This window comes from Scyliorhinus torazame, chromosome 10 (assembly GCF_047496885.1).
Source record: "Scyliorhinus torazame isolate Kashiwa2021f chromosome 10, sScyTor2.1, whole genome shotgun sequence".
Classification (NCBI taxonomy): Eukaryota; Metazoa; Chordata; class Chondrichthyes; order Carcharhiniformes; family Scyliorhinidae; genus Scyliorhinus; species Scyliorhinus torazame.
In genome coordinates, this window is record NC_092716.1 from 142,807,457 (window position 1) to 142,827,137 (window position 19,681).

At 48.1% G+C, this 19,681-nt stretch overlaps 1 protein-coding gene across 1 annotated transcript in view; it reads right to left on the reverse strand.

The window, feature by feature from the left end:
* The window catches only part of nup160 (nucleoporin 160), a 125,077-nt gene that overhangs the window by 730 nt on the left and 104,666 nt on the right, over positions 1 to 19,681 (reverse strand). Inside the window, exons 30-35 of the mRNA XM_072518792.1 lie at positions 14,018 to 14,128; positions 13,053 to 13,176; positions 3,810 to 3,911; positions 1,717 to 1,858; positions 930 to 1,055; positions 308 to 412 (exon numbers count right to left, since the gene is read on the reverse strand). Of these exons, the coding sequence (XP_072374893.1) occupies positions 308 to 412; positions 930 to 1,055; positions 1,717 to 1,858; positions 3,810 to 3,911; positions 13,053 to 13,176; positions 14,018 to 14,128 (710 nt within the window). The remainder of the gene's footprint in view (positions 1 to 307; positions 413 to 929; positions 1,056 to 1,716; positions 1,859 to 3,809; positions 3,912 to 13,052; positions 13,177 to 14,017; positions 14,129 to 19,681) is intronic.

The following is a 19,681-nucleotide window of genomic DNA, read 5'->3' on the forward strand; positions in this document are numbered from 1 at the left end:
GTGACAATAAGCGATTTTCATTTTCATTTCATATACCAGAGTGCTTTCACATGAGATACGTTATCAATGAGTCTAGGGATTTATGCAGGGGAAAGGCTGCAGCATTTTGTTTCAATTAGTTCTAATCAGGAAGGAGCGGCGAGCAGCACATTGAAGTGATTTGAGGGATTGCCTGCTACAACAGTTGGAAGAGAACAGAACTTGTCTGCATTGGTACACTGGGAGGTTTCCTGGTCATCAATAAAGGCTGTGCTCTCCAAATGAAAGGTCAATTATTAAGTCTGCTGGGCATCCTGCTAACACTCACCCTCACGTTATTCATGTTGCTCTGCATCTCTCCAAGTGCCTGCAGTAACTGGTCGATGGCTGTGTAAGGAAGCCAAACCGGTGGAGCTGTGGCTGACAGCGACCTCTGAAACAAACATTTTAGGACATTAAAGTTGATTCCCCAACTCCTGCGCAGCGTCACGTAATGATATGTCCCAGTAGAACTGACTGCTCCCAATGGTACGTTGACTTTGGAAGAACATGGAGAGATTTCTCACAGTCACCTGCTAGCACTAACCCGGGGTGGGGGAAAGAGTAGAGAGAGAGAGAAAGGTAATAATGCCCAGTTAGTGTGCGGTCGGAGAGGGGGGGGGTCAGAAGCTGCTGAATGCCTGATGGAATATCGGACTAAAATTTTCAAATGCAAATTTACTAAACACAAGGAGAATTCAAGCAAACGAGGAGGGAGTGGGATTAAAGTCAACAAGAGGCATGATGGGCTGAAATGGCCTCCTTCTGTCATGTCCGAAGGTTGCAATGGGTTTGCCTCTAGAATATACAATCCCAGGATTCTATCTAAGCATATCCTTACAATACTGTGTTCACACTAGACCCCCGAGGATGAACTCACTGACCAATACCGTAGCTATGTCCATTCTTACCTCAATGCCAAAATATTGATGTCCTTTTCCCATTAACGCATCAATGTACTCTAGCACAAGGTCCACTGCTTCCTCCAGAAGGTCATAGTTCAGGTACAGCCTCAGGAGCCCTGCCACGTCCACTTTCTGTTAAGGGATAAAACGGATCAGTCTGCATGTTCCTGACACAGACAGAGGTGAACAAGCTGCTCTTCCATTGCCTCCCGAGTATTCTAACAATTTCCAACAACACTGCTGGAGAAACAGCGCATCTCTCTGACCCAGGGCTGGTGCAGTGCGACCCTCTTCATGCTGTCCTACTGCAGGTAGAGTGTTAGATCACTCAGTCTAGCACTCCCCTCCACCCCCAATACACTCATCCAGTCCTTACCTGGTGGTATATCACCATTTTCTGCCAAGTGCATAATGATATAAGACTACGCATTTCAGAACTATATTCACCCATGCGATTCTCACAGGTTCAGGAACCTGGCTACCAAAACTGATGGATTCCCTAAAAGTCCCAGCTCTCTCTGCCACAAGTAATCCCACACATCAATAACTAGTCCCCTTTTTTCTTGGCATCAGCTTCCAGAAGGAAGATATTTCAGGACAATACGGCAGTATGTAAAGTTGTCAAGTCACAGTCCACTTCCCCAGTAATATTTTAACTTCTTATACCTCATCAACTTGACAGCTTCAACACGATGACCAGGGTTATAATATTCACACCCTCCCTCACCAGAGAGAATGATTTGCATTTCTACCATTTGGATCTTTCTTGAAGTGAAAAAAAAGTCACCCTTGCCTTATAGCTGTTAATAAGCCAGTTAGGAAGTGGCACTCCATGTGACAGTAGTTTATTAATGACACAGCGATGGTACTGGGAACTTTGAGACTGGTAGCGATCAAGGTAGGAAGACAGCAACCTCCAGGCTTCATCTGTGGCACTAAACACGGATAGAACAGATAGAGAATTTAGTGAGAGATTCTCCTTTACACCAGGGCTAAAAGCTAGTTGGAGCCCTTGAGCTAGGTGAAGAATTAGCCATAAATAAGAACAGGAGGGCGGCACAGTGGTTAGCACTGGTGCCTCACGGCGCTGACAACCTGGGTTCGATCCCAGCCCCGGGTCACTAGCCATGTGGAGTTTGCATTCTCCCTGTGTCAGCGTGGGTCTCATCTCCACAACCCAGAGATGCGCAGGGTAGGCAAATTGTCCACACTAAATTGCCCCTTAATTGGAAAAAAAAGAATTGGGTACTTTAAATTAAAAAACAGAAAATGCCGGATAAACTTAGCATATCTGGCAGCATCTGTAGAGAGAGAAACAGAGTTAATGTTTTGAGTCCAATACAACCTTTCTTCAGAGCAATTAGCCACTCTTACAACGGCCTTCCTGAGCAGCCCAACTCCAGTGTTACAGCACTGGTCTGACATTTACAGATTAAACACGAGGCTCCACATAATTCAGGTGGTTGAAGATCCTGCAGAATTATTAAAGAGCAGAGAATTCACCTGGAGACTTGGGAACAATCCTCCCGCACCTCAGGGTGCTGGTGATGCCTATTTAACAGCCACTGCATTCCTATTGCAGATCAAAATTGAAGTGAGATGTTTTAAGTGACACATGCATTACAGTCGAGACACCATTAACAATCAGGTTGAACTGGCTGACTGGGCGGAGCCTCCTTGGACTTCAACTTTATTAGCGACCAATACAGGCTCAGGAAAGCGGATTACTACTGGAGCCTGAAAGCACACCCCTCCCTGCAGTCAAGATGATATCGGTATGAATATGCAGGCACAGGACACAGCAGGCACTCTGTAACTTCCTGGTTAAGCATCCATCTCCGAATGATGGGAGGACAAAAAAGGAGGGGCATCATCCTTTACAGAAAAGCTGAAATATCAGCTCACCAAGAGACAGTGACACAAACAGAGAGATTTCCAGGATATAGGTGTAAGAGCCTTTAACCTGCCCATCAGAAATTCCTCGTCTATCGCAAATATCCAAGTGCTCGGTCAGAACTAGTCACTGCAGCAAGTTGTCCGAGTGCCTGGCATTGAGGAGATTCTCCACAATGGCCAGTATCGAACGCATATTCTTAACCAAGGGTTGGAAACTGAGCGCCTACTGATTGGGTCTTCTTCAATCAATCAGCAGGTAGACAAGAAGCACTTCGGGAGGATGTGGTTTAATGTGAATCACAAAACTGAATTTAAATGGCAAGCGAACACAAATCAAAGCAACTTCTCCTTTCATGTCTCAAGCATAGTGACTCGAGAAATCTCCTGTGCATTTCAAAGCCTCACTTTTGGCATTTCCTGGCTACGAAATTCAAAAGCTTTAAAAATATATATTTAGAGTACCCAATTATTTTTTCCCCAATTAAGGAGCGATTTATCGTGGCCAATCCACCTAACCTGCACATATCAGTGTTGGGGTGAAATCCACGCAGACACAGGGAGAATGTGCAAACTCCACACAGACAGTGACCCGGGGCCAGGATCGAACTCAGGTCCCCAGCACTGGAACGAAATTCAAAAACTGCCCCAAACCAGATTCCAGCTCAATCCCACAGTAGAATTATCCTCACTAGGAAATATATTCCTATTTTGATAGGCCAATGATGGGGTTGTGATATACTTCATCTAACTTCAGCCTGTGCATATTGCTTAATTGAGTGCAGTGACACCCTGTGAGATGCATACAATCAATTAGAACACAACTAACCCAGCAGCCACCATCACACTAAATAGATTCACAGGATGTGCACTAAACACAAATCCCAGCCCCACTGGACCTCCCCTGAACCCCGTGACCACCCCCTCCGTCTTGCGGGACTTGCCTCCGGCCTCATTCCCCCCACTCCGAGACGCCCTCACTATCAGCAGTACCTGGACTCCTTTGTTGCAACGACTGAAGGTATCTGATTGGTTTTCAACCAGTCCCAGGCAGCAGACTGCGCCGCCTCACCCATGAATTGTAGTTTAATGCACCTGAAACAGAAGGAGGTACATTTGGTTTTTTTAGGTTTTTGAATTTTTATATTTTATATCCAATTTAGAAATTACAAAACCACACCAAAAAACCAACACATACATTCATAAGCAAATATGTTCACTATAACTGTGGCCATAACACCCCTTTAATTGGCATACATATTTTACAATCACCAATACGGGCAAAACACAGATGTACAAGCATTTATATACAGTTTGGCTTGGACGTTAGCTTGCCCTCCGGCTGGTCCCTTACGGAATTGTCCCTCCCGTTCTTTTTGCGTGTCATGCATCCCCTCCCCCCTTCCTTCCTTTTCCTCTGTCCTGTGGCTCGCAAGTGTCTCTCTCCCCGACCTCCGCACTCTACTGGTTGCTGGCTACGAACAAGTTGGTGAACCGCTTCCACGTCCTGTGGAAGCCTTCTTCCTTCCCACGGATGGAAAATTTTAGTTTTGCCAGCCTGAGAAATTCCACCAGATCGCACAGCCAGTCTGCAACCTTGGGTAGTGCTGCCGATTGCCAGCCGAGCAGGATTCTCCGACGGATAAATAGGGAGGCAAAGGCTAGGGCATCGGCCCCATGAAGAGTTCTGGCTGATCTAATACTCCGAAGACCCCCACTTTTGGGCATGGCAACATCCTCACTCCCACAACCCTGGACATTGAAAGAAGGCTGTCCAGTACCCGACAAGTCTGAGGCATGCCAGTGGGTGTGGTTGGCCAAGCCTCCCTGGCACCATTCGCATATGTACTTTACATGGCTCAACAATTGCAGCCCGTGCTAATTACATCATATGGTTCAACAATTACAGAACACTGCAGAAAGAGATGAAAACCAAGATTCTAATAGGTCTATCACTCGGAGGACACAATCAATCCTTATATAAACTGATCCAACGAGACTTCACTTGTTAAATTCTGCAAAAGAGTTCAATTCTGCCAAAAATAATTCAGCTCTTTCACATTTACATTAAATGGAAACTGGACGGGAGGTTTCGGAAGTGGGGGGGGGGGTGGGGGGCGCGAAGGGGGTTCCAGGGTATTAAAAGACCTGTTCCTGGATGGACTTTTTGCGAGGTTTGAAGAGTTGGGGGAGAAATGTGGACTGGGGCAAGGTTTAGGTACCTGCAGCTCCAGACTTTGCGAGGAAGGAGGTTCAGAGCTTCCTGATAGCGCCGGCCCTGTCATTGTTGGAAGTGGCAGTGATGGCATGGGGAAGGGGGTGGTGTCGGCAAACTACGGGAGGATTTTGAGAGAGGATGGGGTGTCCATGGAGGGGATCAAAGCCAAGTGGGAGGAAGATTTAGGGGAGCTTAGGGAAGACGGTTTGTGATGTGAGGTGGATGTCGGAGGGTGAAAGCTGTAACCTTGTGCGCGAGATTGGGGCTGATACAGCTAAAGGTTGTGTACAGGGCGCACCTCACTAGGGCGAGGTTGAGCTGACTCTTTGAGGGAGTGGAGGACGTATCATAGATTATCATAGAATTTACAGTGCAGAAGGAGGCCATTCGGCCCATCGAGTCTGCACCGGCTCTTGGAAAGAGCACCCTACCCATGGTCAACACCTCCACCCTATCCCCATAACACAGTAAACCCCACCCAACACTAAGGGCAATTTTGGACACTAAGGGCAATTTATCATGGCCAATCCACCTAACCTGCACATCTTTGGACTGTGGGAGGAAACCGGAGCACCCGGAGGAAACCCACGCACACACGGGGAGGATGTGCAGACTCCGCACAGACAGTGACCCAAGCCGGAATCGAACCTGGGACCCTGGAGCTGCGAAGCAATTGTGCTATCCACAATGCTACCGTGCTGCCCACTATGTGAGCGATGTGGGAGGAGCCCCACAAACTCTGTACATATGTTTTGGTCCTGTCCAAAGCTGGAGAGGTATTGGAGGGAGGTTTTCAGTGTCATCTCGGAGGTAGTGCACGTGAATCTGGAACCAGGGCCCCATGAAGCCATTTTCAGGGTGTTGGACCGGCCAGGGCTGCAGGCGAGTGTGGGACAGATGTTTTAGTCTTTGCCTCACTGATTGTCCAGACGCAGGTCTTGTCGGCGACGAGGTCCGCTTCTCCGCACTGTGCCTCGGGCTTGGCGCGGGGATCTACTGAAATTTCTGACTCTTGAGAAAGTGAAGTTTGAGCTGAGGGGCGATGAAGGAGGGACTCTACAATTCATGGGGACTGTTTATTATGCACTTTTGAGAATTGGTTGCCATCGAACATTGGGGGGGGGTATTGTTGCCCTTGATTATACGGTTTATTGATTGATTGTTAATTTTCTTTCTTATTTGGAATGTACGGGTGATTTGGTTTGTATACTGAATGGGGGCCGTTTGGAATTGGCATTATATTTGTTTTATTTGATCGAAACGTTGAAAATGAGAAGAATAAAAAGACTTTTAAAAAACAATTGAACAGAATCTGCTTGTACAAACTGGAAACCAAACCACTTTCAGCAGAATATTTAAAAATCTTGTTCAATGAAGGTTCCAAAAGCAGAACAACCACAAATGTTAGTGAAAACCTACCCGAGTCACTGCCTTGGTCATCCCCACACACCCTGTCTGTCTGTACGATTGGATTCCCCATCTTATTCCACAGAAGTAGGTATAGTGGTGCCAATTCTGTAGACAACCCTGGCAAGAACTTTCCTCAATAGTTTATCAAATCTACAAATGACTGGAGCTTGGTCATATTCCTGGGCTCGGGAGCTTCCTTTTAAAAAAATAAATTTAGCACACCCAATTCATTTTTTCCCCAATTAAGGGGCAATTTAGCATGGCCAATCCACCTACCCTACACATCTTTGGGTTGTGGAGTGAAACCCACGCAGACATGGGGAGAATGTGTAAGGTTTTCGGGCAATTCGGCCCTTTTTGGACTGCCCAAGAATAAAACCCAGAGACTGTAAACTGACTTTTCAGCCAAGAGAACGTAACCAGATTTCCCAGCAGGCTTGGTCCGCTGAGCTGAGTAGGGGCATAGGTATTTACAAACCCCCCCCTAGGAGCTACAAGGAAGAAGGAGCCAGACAACGAGATAAGATTAACACACAGACAAAGGGGCACGGGAATACACAGGGGGCCTGCCTGCAAGCAGGACAATGGGATGGTCATAGCCCCATGCAGATGTAAATGACCTGGCCTCCACCAGAGCAGAATCCAATTAACACCCCATCAACATAGCAAGGTGAGAATAGCAGCCATCTCCGGAGCAGCTGGAAGACACTGAAAATCTTCACAAGAGAGCTTAACCTTGTTATCCTAAAAAACAGACTGTCTGGGTTCAGTATATTGCGCTGGAAAAGCCCCTTGAAGATAAGCGGTAGAAAAAACCAAGTTGGAGGCGGACCTGGGGGAGGTACTCCAATCTTGACAGAAGCCACCGGCAGGAACTCACTGGGAGGAGGGGGCGGAGTCGGCGCCAAATTCAAATCGCGGCAGGTCTGCCTGGCTGGAAGGAGCGGACCTGCGAGGAATACCCGGAAGCAAACAGCTGTGACCGGCTCAAAGGGGGCGGGACCAGCGGGAACTTTAAACTTGGACTGATACAACGCAAAGGAGGAAAACCCGGAAGTCGACAGCTCTGACCGGCTCAAAGGGGGCGGGACCAGCGGGAACTTTAAACCTTACCAATTCAATGCAAAAGGGGCTGGCCGAACACAGGAAAAGCCTGGTAAAACGGGTATAAAAGGGGCTGTGTTTCGATTGAGGGTCTCTTGGCTCGACCTCTCCACCTTTGACTTGACCTCTGCAGCCTGTGACTGTAAGTACCCTGCAGCAGCTTGCGAAACTCCCTTGACTTTGATAGTGGTTGAGGCTCTGGGGAAGGGGACTTGATTTGTGTTCTGTGTCATTGCTAAAACTGTGTAACAATAAGATTTTTCGTTGTGTCCGTTATAGTACTTTCTGAATAGACTTAGTTTGTGTTAGAGTTTAAGATTTTATTATAATTTCTTCTGTTTGATGATTTTGACCTGGGTTTTGCAATAAACCTTGATTTGCTGATAATTGGAGTCGTTTAAATTCTTCAATCTCTCACTAGCGATCTCTGACCAAGTCATTGTTAAAATATTCCTCACCTTAATTCCGGGTTCAAGAATCTAGGGTCATCTTGAGCGATTCACTCAGGACAGGCTGCTGGTTAGGTAATAAACAGCAGTGTCCTATTCTCTCTCTTGGGAAAGCTACTCCAGCGAAGTAGGAACCGGGTGGGTGTTGCACCACCGGCAAGAGAGAGAATCACCTGGGCATTGGTAGGGGTCTGGATATCTGTGTGATATAAGCCTCAGGCTTCCGGTTAGGGATAAACGGCAGGCTTGATTCAGTGCTCTCTTCCGTGGAGGTGTCCCAGTGCGGCATCCCCTGGCCTCTGAAGTTTCAGTGCCAGCTGGAGAGAGACACACACAGATACTCAAACCCCAGATATCGGCCCAGTAGTGGAGTAGCAGAGATGGCACCCTCTACAATGTGCAAACTCCACACAGTGACCCGGAGCCAGGATCGAACTTGGGTCCTCGGTGCCTTGAGGCAGCAGTGCTAAACACTGCGCCGCCATGCCGTCGGAGCTTCCTTAATCATTCGGAAAATTCCCTTCCACAGGAGATAAGCCTTGAGCAGTGATTCAGTGGTCTAGATACTCCATGCTCGATGCTCCATTTCAGACGCAGTCCCTCCTCTGAAAACCTTTTTAAAACTCGATCCAGGTTGCTGAGATGTTCCTCCTTAGTCTTACTCGAAATTAAAATGTCATCTAAGTCGACTGCCATGAGAAATGCCTTGCAACAGGTTGTCCATCGTACTTTGGAAGATCGCCGGACTAAAGGATATACCAAAAACCAAACAATTATTCATGAACAACCCTTTATGCATGTTGATCGTCACATACTGCTTCGAATCTTCCTTCAGCAAGAGTTGTTGATAGGCCTGGCTCATGTCCAGTTTTGAAAATGTTTTGCCTCCTGCAAGAGTTGAAAACAGATCTTCTACCCTCGACAGTGGGTAAGTACCCAGCTTGGAAACATGATTAAGTCTGTAATCCCCAGGGGCGGCATGTGGCACAGTAGTTAGCACTGGGACTGCGGTGGTGAGGACCCAGGTTCGAATCCCAGCCCTGGGTCACTGTCCGTGTGGAGTTTGCACATTCTCCCTGTGTCTGCGTGGGTTTCACCCCCACAACCCAAAGATGTTAGGTTAGGTGGATTGGCCACGCTAAATTGCCCCTTAATTGAAAAAAAAAATAATTGGGGTACTCTAAATTTTTAAAAAAAGTTTGTAATCCCCACATAGCACAGTTCCATCACTTTTAAGAACAGGAGCTGCCCAACGTAAAAGCTGAATGGGCTCAATGATTCCTAGCCTTTGCCGCTGCTCCAACTCCTCCTTCGCTTCGCCTTTTATGGCATCTTTGGTTTGAAAAAGCAAGGAGTAGCCCGAGGATCTATGAACAATTAATCGTAGAACCCCCACAATGTACCCAGTTTATTTCAGAGGATGTCATTCAGAAACATCCTGAGGTCTTCAGTCATTTTTGTGTGCTTTATCTCACCCCAGTTCAACTGAATTTTCCTGAGCCAGTCACACCCGAATAGGCGTGGCCCATGCCCTTTTTTACTATCAGGAGTCGTGCTCTTGATTCTTGACTGTTAAACGCAATGTCTACCTCTAATGCACCAAGAAATGGTATATTCTCGCCGGTGTACGTCCGAAGTTTGATTCGTGGCTCAGTAGGGGCTGGTGCCTGCTGGAGCCACAAATATTCCTGAAGGTCTCCTCACAGATTAATGTCAAGTGAGGCCTCCTGGCATTTAAAAATGTAATTAAAAGTCTGATGGTGAGCATGAAATTATTGTCGACTGTTATAAGACCCATCTGGTTCACCAATACCCTTTAGGGAAGGAAATTGGTCATCCTTACCTGGTCTGGTCTACATGCGATTCCAGACCCACAGCAACATGGTTGACTCCTAAATGCCCACAGGGATGGGCAATAAATGTGGGTCTGGCCAGCAACACCCACATCCCATGAATGAATAAGTTACCTGCTCCGCCTTAGAAATGCTGAGTCTTCACTAAAAGCCCCTCTGTCACTGGTGACAAACAGTGTCCAAAAACTTAATGATTCACATAGTGTAACCCTCCAGATCTAAAACACTCCCAATATCTTTACCTGTTTACTTAACAGCTTCTTTTTCTACTTGATGCAGTGCACCTACCTAACTGTCGCCATTGACCTTCTGAATATCTTTTGCATCACTGGCAGCCATTCCCATGTCCTGAGAAATTTCTAGAGCCTTCATAAAAGTAATTGTGGCTTCTCACAGCAAACACCGCATGCCACAAACTAGTCTGTCTGGAAGCAGGTCTTCCAAAACTGCCCCAAACTAGCAATGTTCAAAGAGCTGGCATAATTCAGCAACAAAGTTAGTTACAGACTGTCCAGTCTTCCGAAAATCACTATAAAATTTGAAACGTATAATTACTGAAGGTTTAGAATTGTGGTGATCCTGAATGAGTGTAGTTAAATCCGCAAAGGAAATGCACCCCCCCCCCCAAAGTTTCCATGGTGTAGCTAAATTTCTCACTAGTTTGTAAGTCTTCGCCCCACACACGCGCACGAGAATTGAGCTCTTTCTAGCCTTATTTTTTTTATATAAAAATTTTTATTCTCCACATTTTCATTAAACAAGGGGCTGGTTTAGCACACTGGGCTAAATAGCTGGCTTGTAATGCAGAACAAGGCAGTAGCGCGGGTTCAATTCCCGTACCGGCCTCCCTGAATAGGCGCCGGAATGTGGCGACTAGGGGCTTTTCACAGTAACTTCATTGAAGCCTACTTGACAATAAGCGATTATTATTATTATTATTATTATTATTAAACAATAAAACAAAAGCAAACATGATAACAATCCCTCAGAAACAACAAGCCCCTCAATATACAACCCAAAATATTCATTCGTACATTCCAGGTAAAAGTTAACAAAACAGTAAAACGTAAACCTAATCCCCACTTTCACCTCCCCAATGTTCATTGGCAACAAGTTCCCAAAGTGCATAATAAACAGTCAGCTCTCCACCCACTTAGCTCAAATTTCACCTTCTCAAGGATCAAAAGTTCAAGTAGGTCCCCCTGCCAAGCCGAGGCACAGGGTGAAGAAACTGACCTCCACCCCAACAGGACCTGCCTCTGGGCAATCAGCGAGGCGAAGGCTAAAACACCTGCCCCCGCACCCGCCTGCAGTTCGGGCCAGTCCGACACCCTGAAAATGGCTTCTAGGGGCCCTGGTTCCAAGTTCATGTGCAGTACCCCCCGAAATGATGATAAAGACCTTCCTCCATTAGCTGTCCAGCTTCGGACAGGTCCAAAACATATGTATGTGCATGGTTTTCGGGGGGCCCTCCCACAGTGCTCACAGACATCCTCCACTCCCTCGAAGAGTCGGCTCATCCTCGCCCTCATGAGATGCACCCTATATACAACCTTTAGCTGCATCAGCCCCAACCTCGCGCATGAGGTTAAGGCATTCAGTCTTCATAGCACCTCACAACACAAACCGTCTTCCATTACCTCCCCCACCTCTCCTTCCCACTTGACCTTAAACCCTTCCGTGGACACCCCGTCCTCCTCCAGAATCTTCCTATAAATCGCCGACACCACCCCCTTCTCCAATTCCCCTGCCATCAATACCTCTTCCAACAACGATGGAGCCGGCACTATAGGGAACTCCTTCCTTGAAAAGTCTCGAAGCTGCAGGTACCGAAACCCTACCCCTTGCCCCAGTCTATACTTCTCCAACTCTTCCAACCTTTCAGTCTTTGAATACCCTGATTCCCCTTTCCTCCCATCTCCAAAACCTCCCATCCAGCCTCCCCGGCTCAAACCTGATTCCCCCTGGTTGGCATCTCCCTAACCCAGCTCCCAACTTAAAATGCTGCCTCCAAATCTTCAGCGTTGCCCCAACCACCGGACTCAGAGTACTTGCCTGGGGCTAACTTAAGCGGCGCCATTATCAGCACCCTCAACCCCGACCCCCTACACAAACCCTCCTCCATCCTAACTCCCCGGTGACCCAACTACTCACCCTTTCTGCGTTCGGCACCAATTAGTATAGCAAATTCGGGAGTCCCACCCCACTCCCCAGATAATTTAATTTAAAAAACTGTTTTTCAAATTCCACGGCCATCACATCGGTCATCTTTTCTGCTGTGAACGGCGTGACCCCCACCCAGTGACCGAGCCGCCGCCATCTTTCCTGCTGCCAGGCTGACCCTTTCGTTCTACGGCAAACCTTCACTTGCCCCCTTTTTTCGGCACCTGTTAGTTTAAAAATTGCCCTTGGGACCGAGCGATAAGTTCCCAAAAAAGTGCAGCCTCGAGCAGGAGCTACCCAACGTGTGACTTCCTCCTACATGCCTGTACTGGTAGTCCAACTTTCTAGCCTCATCTGCGAGCACATTTGCCAAGAAAAAGTGATCCACTCTTTCCACATACTCAGCCCAGTTCTTGTCCTCTTCCATATACTCACTGATGGACCCAATCATAGCCATGGTGCTGCTAACTTATCTTCCATCAGTAAACTTAGCAAAACGTTTGTGTTGAACGTGTCAAAACCCAAATTTATTTTATTCTTGTCACCAAACAAGATGTGGTAACTTGACCACAAAAAGGTAGTTAAAACACATTGTTAATAAAGTTGATAAATAAAATTTATCTTCTTTAATATATAAAAATAATGAAGTTTAAAGTATGGGCTCAAAAACAAGAGCAACTAGCTAAATATCAAAGTAACAACAACAGGAATACAATTAGAACTAACGGCAGTTAAAATTGAACAGACACGGGTAACAACAACTAATGGCATCGCAGCACTTACTAATAACACCAGCAAGATTTAAATAAGGAGATGCATAATAATAATACACACTATAGCACATATATCATGGGGGAATCGACCTAACCAGCAGAATATGCCCACCAGTACCGCCCCCATCCCCCCACTCCATCCATAGAGTGACATCTTCAATTCAAGACAGTCTTCCACTGATTTAGATAATCTGATTTGAATTCTGTTGGAGGGGAAGGAGGTGCTATGAACTGTGTACTGTACTCACAAGAAATCACATACTTACTTGAAAGAGAGCCCTTCAAAGATAGGGGTCAATGAGAGTTTGAAGGTTTGACACAAGGAGGCAGCAGCATCAAAGAGTCCCACTTGAACAAGTAAGGCCACCATCTCCTCAGCAGAGGCACTCCCTGTAATAGAATGGAGGGTTAAATACAGAGCAAGCAGGCTCAATGTACAGCTTCATCCCCAACATTTAAACAAGGCTTCAACACCAAACACTAGAGATTGACCAACTCAGCACTGAGGGAGCACATCATTGGCCTAATAACTTGGAGAATGCAAGTTCAAATCATACCAATTTGAATTAAGATTTTGAAACACAAGAATTCAAGTGGCTCAGGGAAGGTCATTAGGGAAGGAAACGTACTGTTCTTATTTGTTCAATTCTATAGACAACTTCACTTTCCCCAATGGCTCACTCCATAAACCCAGAGAGCAGGCCAGTCAGTTGTACAGAGCAAGTAGGGATGGCCAATAAATGCTGGCCTTGGCAGTGATGGCCAAATCCTTACAGCAAATTTTTTAAATCCTGACTGTAGACTGTGAGCTTGCGATCTAACACAGACCAGGATAGTCTCACATTCCCCCTCAGATTGGCTAGTCTCAACCCGGGATTGCTAATATGATCTTAATCACTCAGATGTTGGGCGATGGAGACTTACACTGGGATTAAGTGAGGCAAAGATTAGGCTGGGGGTTATTACGCATCAAATGAGCTTTGTATAGGAAGGAGCACTAGGTCCCAACTGGAAGGATGGGAAGTTACTGAAAATAAATTAAGCACTGACATTCGCACACTCCAGTATTCATGTTCCACTATCCATAGGAGAATAATTAAAACTGAAAATCGCTCTAGCATGCTTGCAGATGCAGAATCTTCTCCTTTCAACAATTAACCAAGGTCTTCACATAACTGAAACTCAATCCCAACAAGTCACATTGGGATTATTCCCTTTTTCTCCTTCTCACCTGCTATTGCTGCGGAGGCAGGGTCATGTTTTGCAAGTAGTAGTCGTGTACGCGCCAACACAAACTCCTTCTCTAAATTCTTCAGTTCCACTATATCAATCTGTTGGCAAACTGCAACCACACATTAAACAGTGACATGGGCAACTCCACACAGCTGGTTTCCAAAGTCAGTCTCTCCACCAGCCCTCATCAACCCCCTGACCTGTAACTGTGAAACTACTGGATAGGTGTAAACACAATCTGGTTCATTAATGTCCTTTCGGAAAGGAAATCTTCCTCCCTTCCCGGTGTCATGATGGAGAAAACCCCAAACTTCTCAGACATACTGAACTCCTGAAATAAGACCTGTGGTCCTGCAAGCCAAAGATGAAAATTCTGTCACTGGCTGAATTGCTGATGGATGGCACTAAGAGACAGACGATGAAATCACACCTTGTTTCCAGACAAGGACACATCAAAAGCACAAAGGCCATGCAGAAACTGTCATCTCCTGTGTAGATAATGGGAATTGATTATCATCTCAGCAGGAATGCTATCCAGTGAGCAATGTCCCAGACCGTTTGTGGATTTTAGCCTTCCAAAAATGTACAGTGAATAAAGTCGCCATAATTCCAGATGACCATAAGCTGCTTTTCTCTTTGAGGGGGAGAGCTGACTAGTGGTGATTTAACTGAACGATTACCACACCTCAGGCTCGGGGCAAGGTAGAGAAGGCGGGGCCTTCGTGAATAACCTTAGCTATTACGGGAATTTAACCCGCGCTATTGTTCTCGCTGCCTCACAAACCAGCTGTCCAGCCAACTGGGCGAACCCGGCCCCCATGAGGAATATACAAAGACTGGGATAAAAGCCAGCTCTGAGTCAAATAGTGCTGGATGTGTCAGCGTGTGACACAAGAGGAAAGACAGCAGCAGCAGATCCATGCAAACTTTTTTTTTGCAGGTAATTGTCTCTCTGATTGCTGAAGCAAGCCCAGTCAACAAAGCCCCAGCTGAAAAGGAAGCAGGGCAAACTGCAAAATACTAGAATCTCAAACTGACTCGTCACCTGCTGAAGTCAGCGCTGCTGGAATCACAAATTGCAATGACTGCAACGTTCCACCATCTACTCTTCACGGACAAGTCGAGGACTGATTCGTATGTTTCTTTTGGGCTATTCTCATTTCTAATCTGTGTGAATGCATATGCATGACTTGTATCCTTTTTCACGCATTTAGTAACTAATGAGCTGAAACTCACTCTTTCTTAAGCTCAAGAAAGCCTGGTTAAATTGGCTCCTTATAAAACATTAATATTGGGCTGGGAAAAGGTATCCACAAGGGAAAGAATCTTTTTTAAATTAATCTTGTTGTGACAAACCAAGGGGATTGAATAAAGAATGAGCGCCATGTCATTCCTCCTCACCTAGGATAAAACATTGAGAGAACCTCGCCTGGGGACTGGTCATAACACCAGTCTGGCTGATATGTGACTGCAGACCCACAGCAATGGGCTCTTAAATGCCCTCTAAAATGGCCGAGTAAGCCACTCAGTTGTATCACAACCATTACAGTAAAATAAAAATAAAACTGAACAGATCGCCCAGCAATGAGCCAGACACCAGAAACTTTGAAGACACACCATGCACTGTCGACACTGCAAAGTTCTCCTTACCTTAGCAATTGTTCCAAAATGGGAGATCTCCCACAGACTAGACAAGCAACAGACAGACAGTCATACCTTATACATAATGTCCCAGACACCACTATCACCAACCTTGGGCACGTCCTGTCCCACCAGCAGGACTGACCCCGCAGGAGGTGGCACAATGACAGACAGACTGGAGAGGGTTGCCCTGGGAAACCTCAACATTGTCTCCAGACCCATGAAGTCTCATGACATCAGGTCAAACATGGACAAAGAAACCTCTTGCTGATTACCACCTACTGCCCACTCCCGCCCCAGAGTTCAGCTGATGAATCAGAATTCCTCCACCTTGAACACTAATTGGAAGAAGCACTAAAAGTAGCAAGGGCACAGAATGGGTGGGGGACATCAACGCATTTAACAATGTTACTGCTGACTAGAGATCGAGGGGAGCTGGAAGCAGTAAAATATCTCTCTCCCTGTTGACGACAATTCAAGCAATCCTTTGTCTGGCCTACATGCCACTCCAGATTTACAGGAATATGTTTGCCTCTTAAATGCCCTCTAAAATAGCCAAGCAAGCCATCTGGTTCAAGGACAATGAAGGATGGGCCTTAAATGCTGGCTCAGCCAGCAACACCCACATCTCATGAAACCGGTCCTGAAGAGTCAGATTCGAATTGAACATTGGCCGCGAATCTCTGGCCTCGTTACGCTGTCGCTCAATCGAAATGAAGCTGGTGAATAGTGGAAGAGGCCAAAACTGAGAATACGCCAGGTGCCAAACAGTGTGCGATGCAACCGGCCCGCGAACGGTAGGTTAAATCGGGATCTCGCCGAGGAGAGAAATCAATTATCACCACTTAAGCCCTATTTCCATACAATAAACGAGAGCCACCCCATAGCCAGCAGTCCCCAGTCATTCAGCGGCCTCCCTAGCAAGTGGTCACGCTATCGCCAATTTTTAAAAATGGGAACCTGGAGGAAGGGCTTCTATGGGAAGCCGAGGTGGTGAGTAGCCACCTTTGCTCACAGGCAAAGAGCCCGGGGGGTTTCGGCTTGCTGCCCCTGTGCTCGGCGGGGGTTGGAGGAGCCTCAGCATGGGTGGGCTGTCATGGGAAGGTGAGAAGGGGGAAGAGACGCTTGGGAGGGGGGGGGGGGGGGGGGGGGTTTTACAACCGCTCGCGGCACCACCATGCCAACCCCTGGATTGTGTGTATCCGTTCCAGGGTCAAACCTGGTCCCTGCTCGTTCCCCCAACAACCACCCATAACCACAACCAATTGCCCAGGCCTCTGTTTTTTTAAATTAAGAAAATAATAATTTAGAGTACCCAATTATTTTTTTCCCAATTAAGGGGCAATTTAGCGTGGCCAATTCACCGATCCTACACATCTTTGGGTCGGGGGGGTGAGACCCAAGAGACACAGGGTGAAAATGTGCAAACTCCACACGGACAGTGACCCGTGGCCAGGATCGAACCTGGGTCCTCGACGCCGTGAGGCAGCAGTGCTAACCACTGTGCCACCGTGCTGCCCATGGCTTTTGCTAATAGGGAATTGGCAATCCTGGTTAAGTGAGCACTTCACACAACCCAAGTGGATTCCCCTGGATGGATGGGCCATGTAGCATATGGGAGTCATTGCTTTGCATCCCAATCAGACCATGGCGCCTGGACACTGTGCCTGAACACTGAGGGATGCAACACCACACATCCAAACACCCAGGGGATGAGACACAGCTCCAGGGATACATTCGCTGCCGGAGAGTGGGTGAGTGCCACGGGGTCGGATCAGCGCCCGATCCAGGTGATATTACGAGCTGGTGTCCGGGTTACACGGTGAGGGGCCCCGCTGCGTTCTGGGTTGGGGGATTAACACCCTGTCCCAATTCCTTAGACATTGAGTGCTGTGGCAGGGATATTGGATGCACAAGTTGCCCTAGTGGTGCTGCTGCTAGGCAATGCAACCAGACACAGGAGATGGCGGCAGCAACGTCTGCAGATGCTCGGGTTGGCGGCCATGTGCAGGGACCCGCCTCACACCAGACCACCCTTTTGGCCAGGGAGGAACCCCGAAGGGGAGTCCCGCAACGGCCCAGGGTGTAGTGGCGTCGCTGGTTCTTTGAACAGATGACAGACAGCGTGTGCAGGAGGTTCCGTCTCAACAAGGAGACGGTGCGGCACCTGTGCCATGTCCTCGCGGACCTAGCACCACGTGGAGGAGGATGACACCCACTCCTGGTTCCTGTCCAGGTCACCGCAGCCCTGAACCTTTATGCCTTGGGATCATCCCAGGGCTCTAGCGGTGATCTGTCTGGCAATTCAGGCCACAGGTGCAAATGCCCTGTTTGCCCAGGCGGAAAACTAGCTCATCTTTGACACCGAGATCAAGTTCAGCAAAATGCCCAGGCAGCAGGTTTCTCTGCCGTTGCTGAGATGCCCCAGCTCCATGGGGTCTGCGCTCACCGGTCCACCTGGGGGTGCCCTATGTTAACCAAAAGACGTTCCACTCCCTCAACATGCACCTTGTGTACGACCACCAGATGAGATAATGTACGTGTGTACACGCTTCCCGAGTGTGCACGACAGCTACATCCTCAGGCAGTCGGTCATCCCAACCCTCTTCGAGGTCCACCCAGGATGGGCGGCTTGGCTCTTGGGGGACAGGGAATATCCACTGAGGGACCTGGTTAATGATGCCAGTACGGAGGCGGGTGACCGAGGTGGAGACCCGGTAAAGAGAGGCCCATAAGGGACAGCACAGTGGCAGTGGGTTCGCCCTGCTGCCTCACGGCGCCGAGGTCCAAGGTTCGATCCCGGCTCTGGGTCACTGTCCGCGTGGAGTTTGCACATTCTCCCGGTGTTTGCGTGGGGTTCGCCCCCACAACCCAAAGATGTGCAGACTAGGTGGATTGGCCACGCTAAATTACCCCTTAATTGGAAAAAATGAATTGGGTACTCTAAATTTATTAAAAAAAAACGAGGCCCATACGGCCACCCGGGTTGTGATTGAGCGGAGCATCGGACTCCTCAAGATGAGGTTCCGATGCCTTGACTGCACCGGTGGTGCACTCCAGTACACCACCCAGAGGGTCGCCCATTTTGTGGTGATGTGCTGTGTCCTCCACAACCTTGAACTGCAGCAGGGAGACATGTTGGAAGTTGGTGAGGGTTGGAAGTTGGTGAGGAACATGTGGCCATCTCCAAGGAGTACGAGGACGAAGAGGGGGTGCCGGACCAGCAGGGGCTGGAGAATGAGGCCGGGGAGGAACCGGATGTCCAGCCGGAGGCTGCAGAACAGGCGGCAACGGCAAGTATGAGGGCCAGGGAGCCCCTCATAATCACCCACTTCACTTAGGATATGGCCTGGTCCGTCACTGCCCATCCCATTTTCCACCCTCCCAAGGTATGTGTCACATAACTCCAGTGTGCTGGAACTGTGTCGACACCGTTAGTGGGTCATCGTTGAGGGGCAGGGGGGTGATGGTAACCTGCAGAGAGCTGGGCGCTGGTGCTCTTCAATCTATGCCATAGTCTGATCCCTGCCTGTCTGCTGAGTGCTCGCTCACACCCATCACCTGCATGCGGGGTGCCTGGGGAGGGATGCCTGGAGAGATGGGCCAGAGGTTCGGAGGTCGGCCCACATTGCAGGAGAAAGTGACAGAGGCATCACAGTGGTTGTGCACAAGGGTGTTTAATGTGTAACACAAGTCCCCACACTCCGGATGGTGCTGCCACCCCCCTCCACCTATCCCACCCTCCCCCGGTGCCCTCAGTGATCCTCAAAGTGCTTTGCCTTCATTGTTCTACCACTATGTATCGGTGTTTCCCCAGGATGCACATCTGAGGTGGAGGCAGCCAGCTGTTTACCTCGCCCCATGGCCTTCAATGTCCATGGCGGGCGTCCTCTGGGGGCTCTGGTGCCAGAGGGCCCCGATCCACCCGTCGCCGGCACTCATTAAGCATACAAAGTGGCAAAGATTGGTGGGAGACTAGACTGAGAAACCTTTAGGGGGCAACAGAAAGCTACTAAAAAAC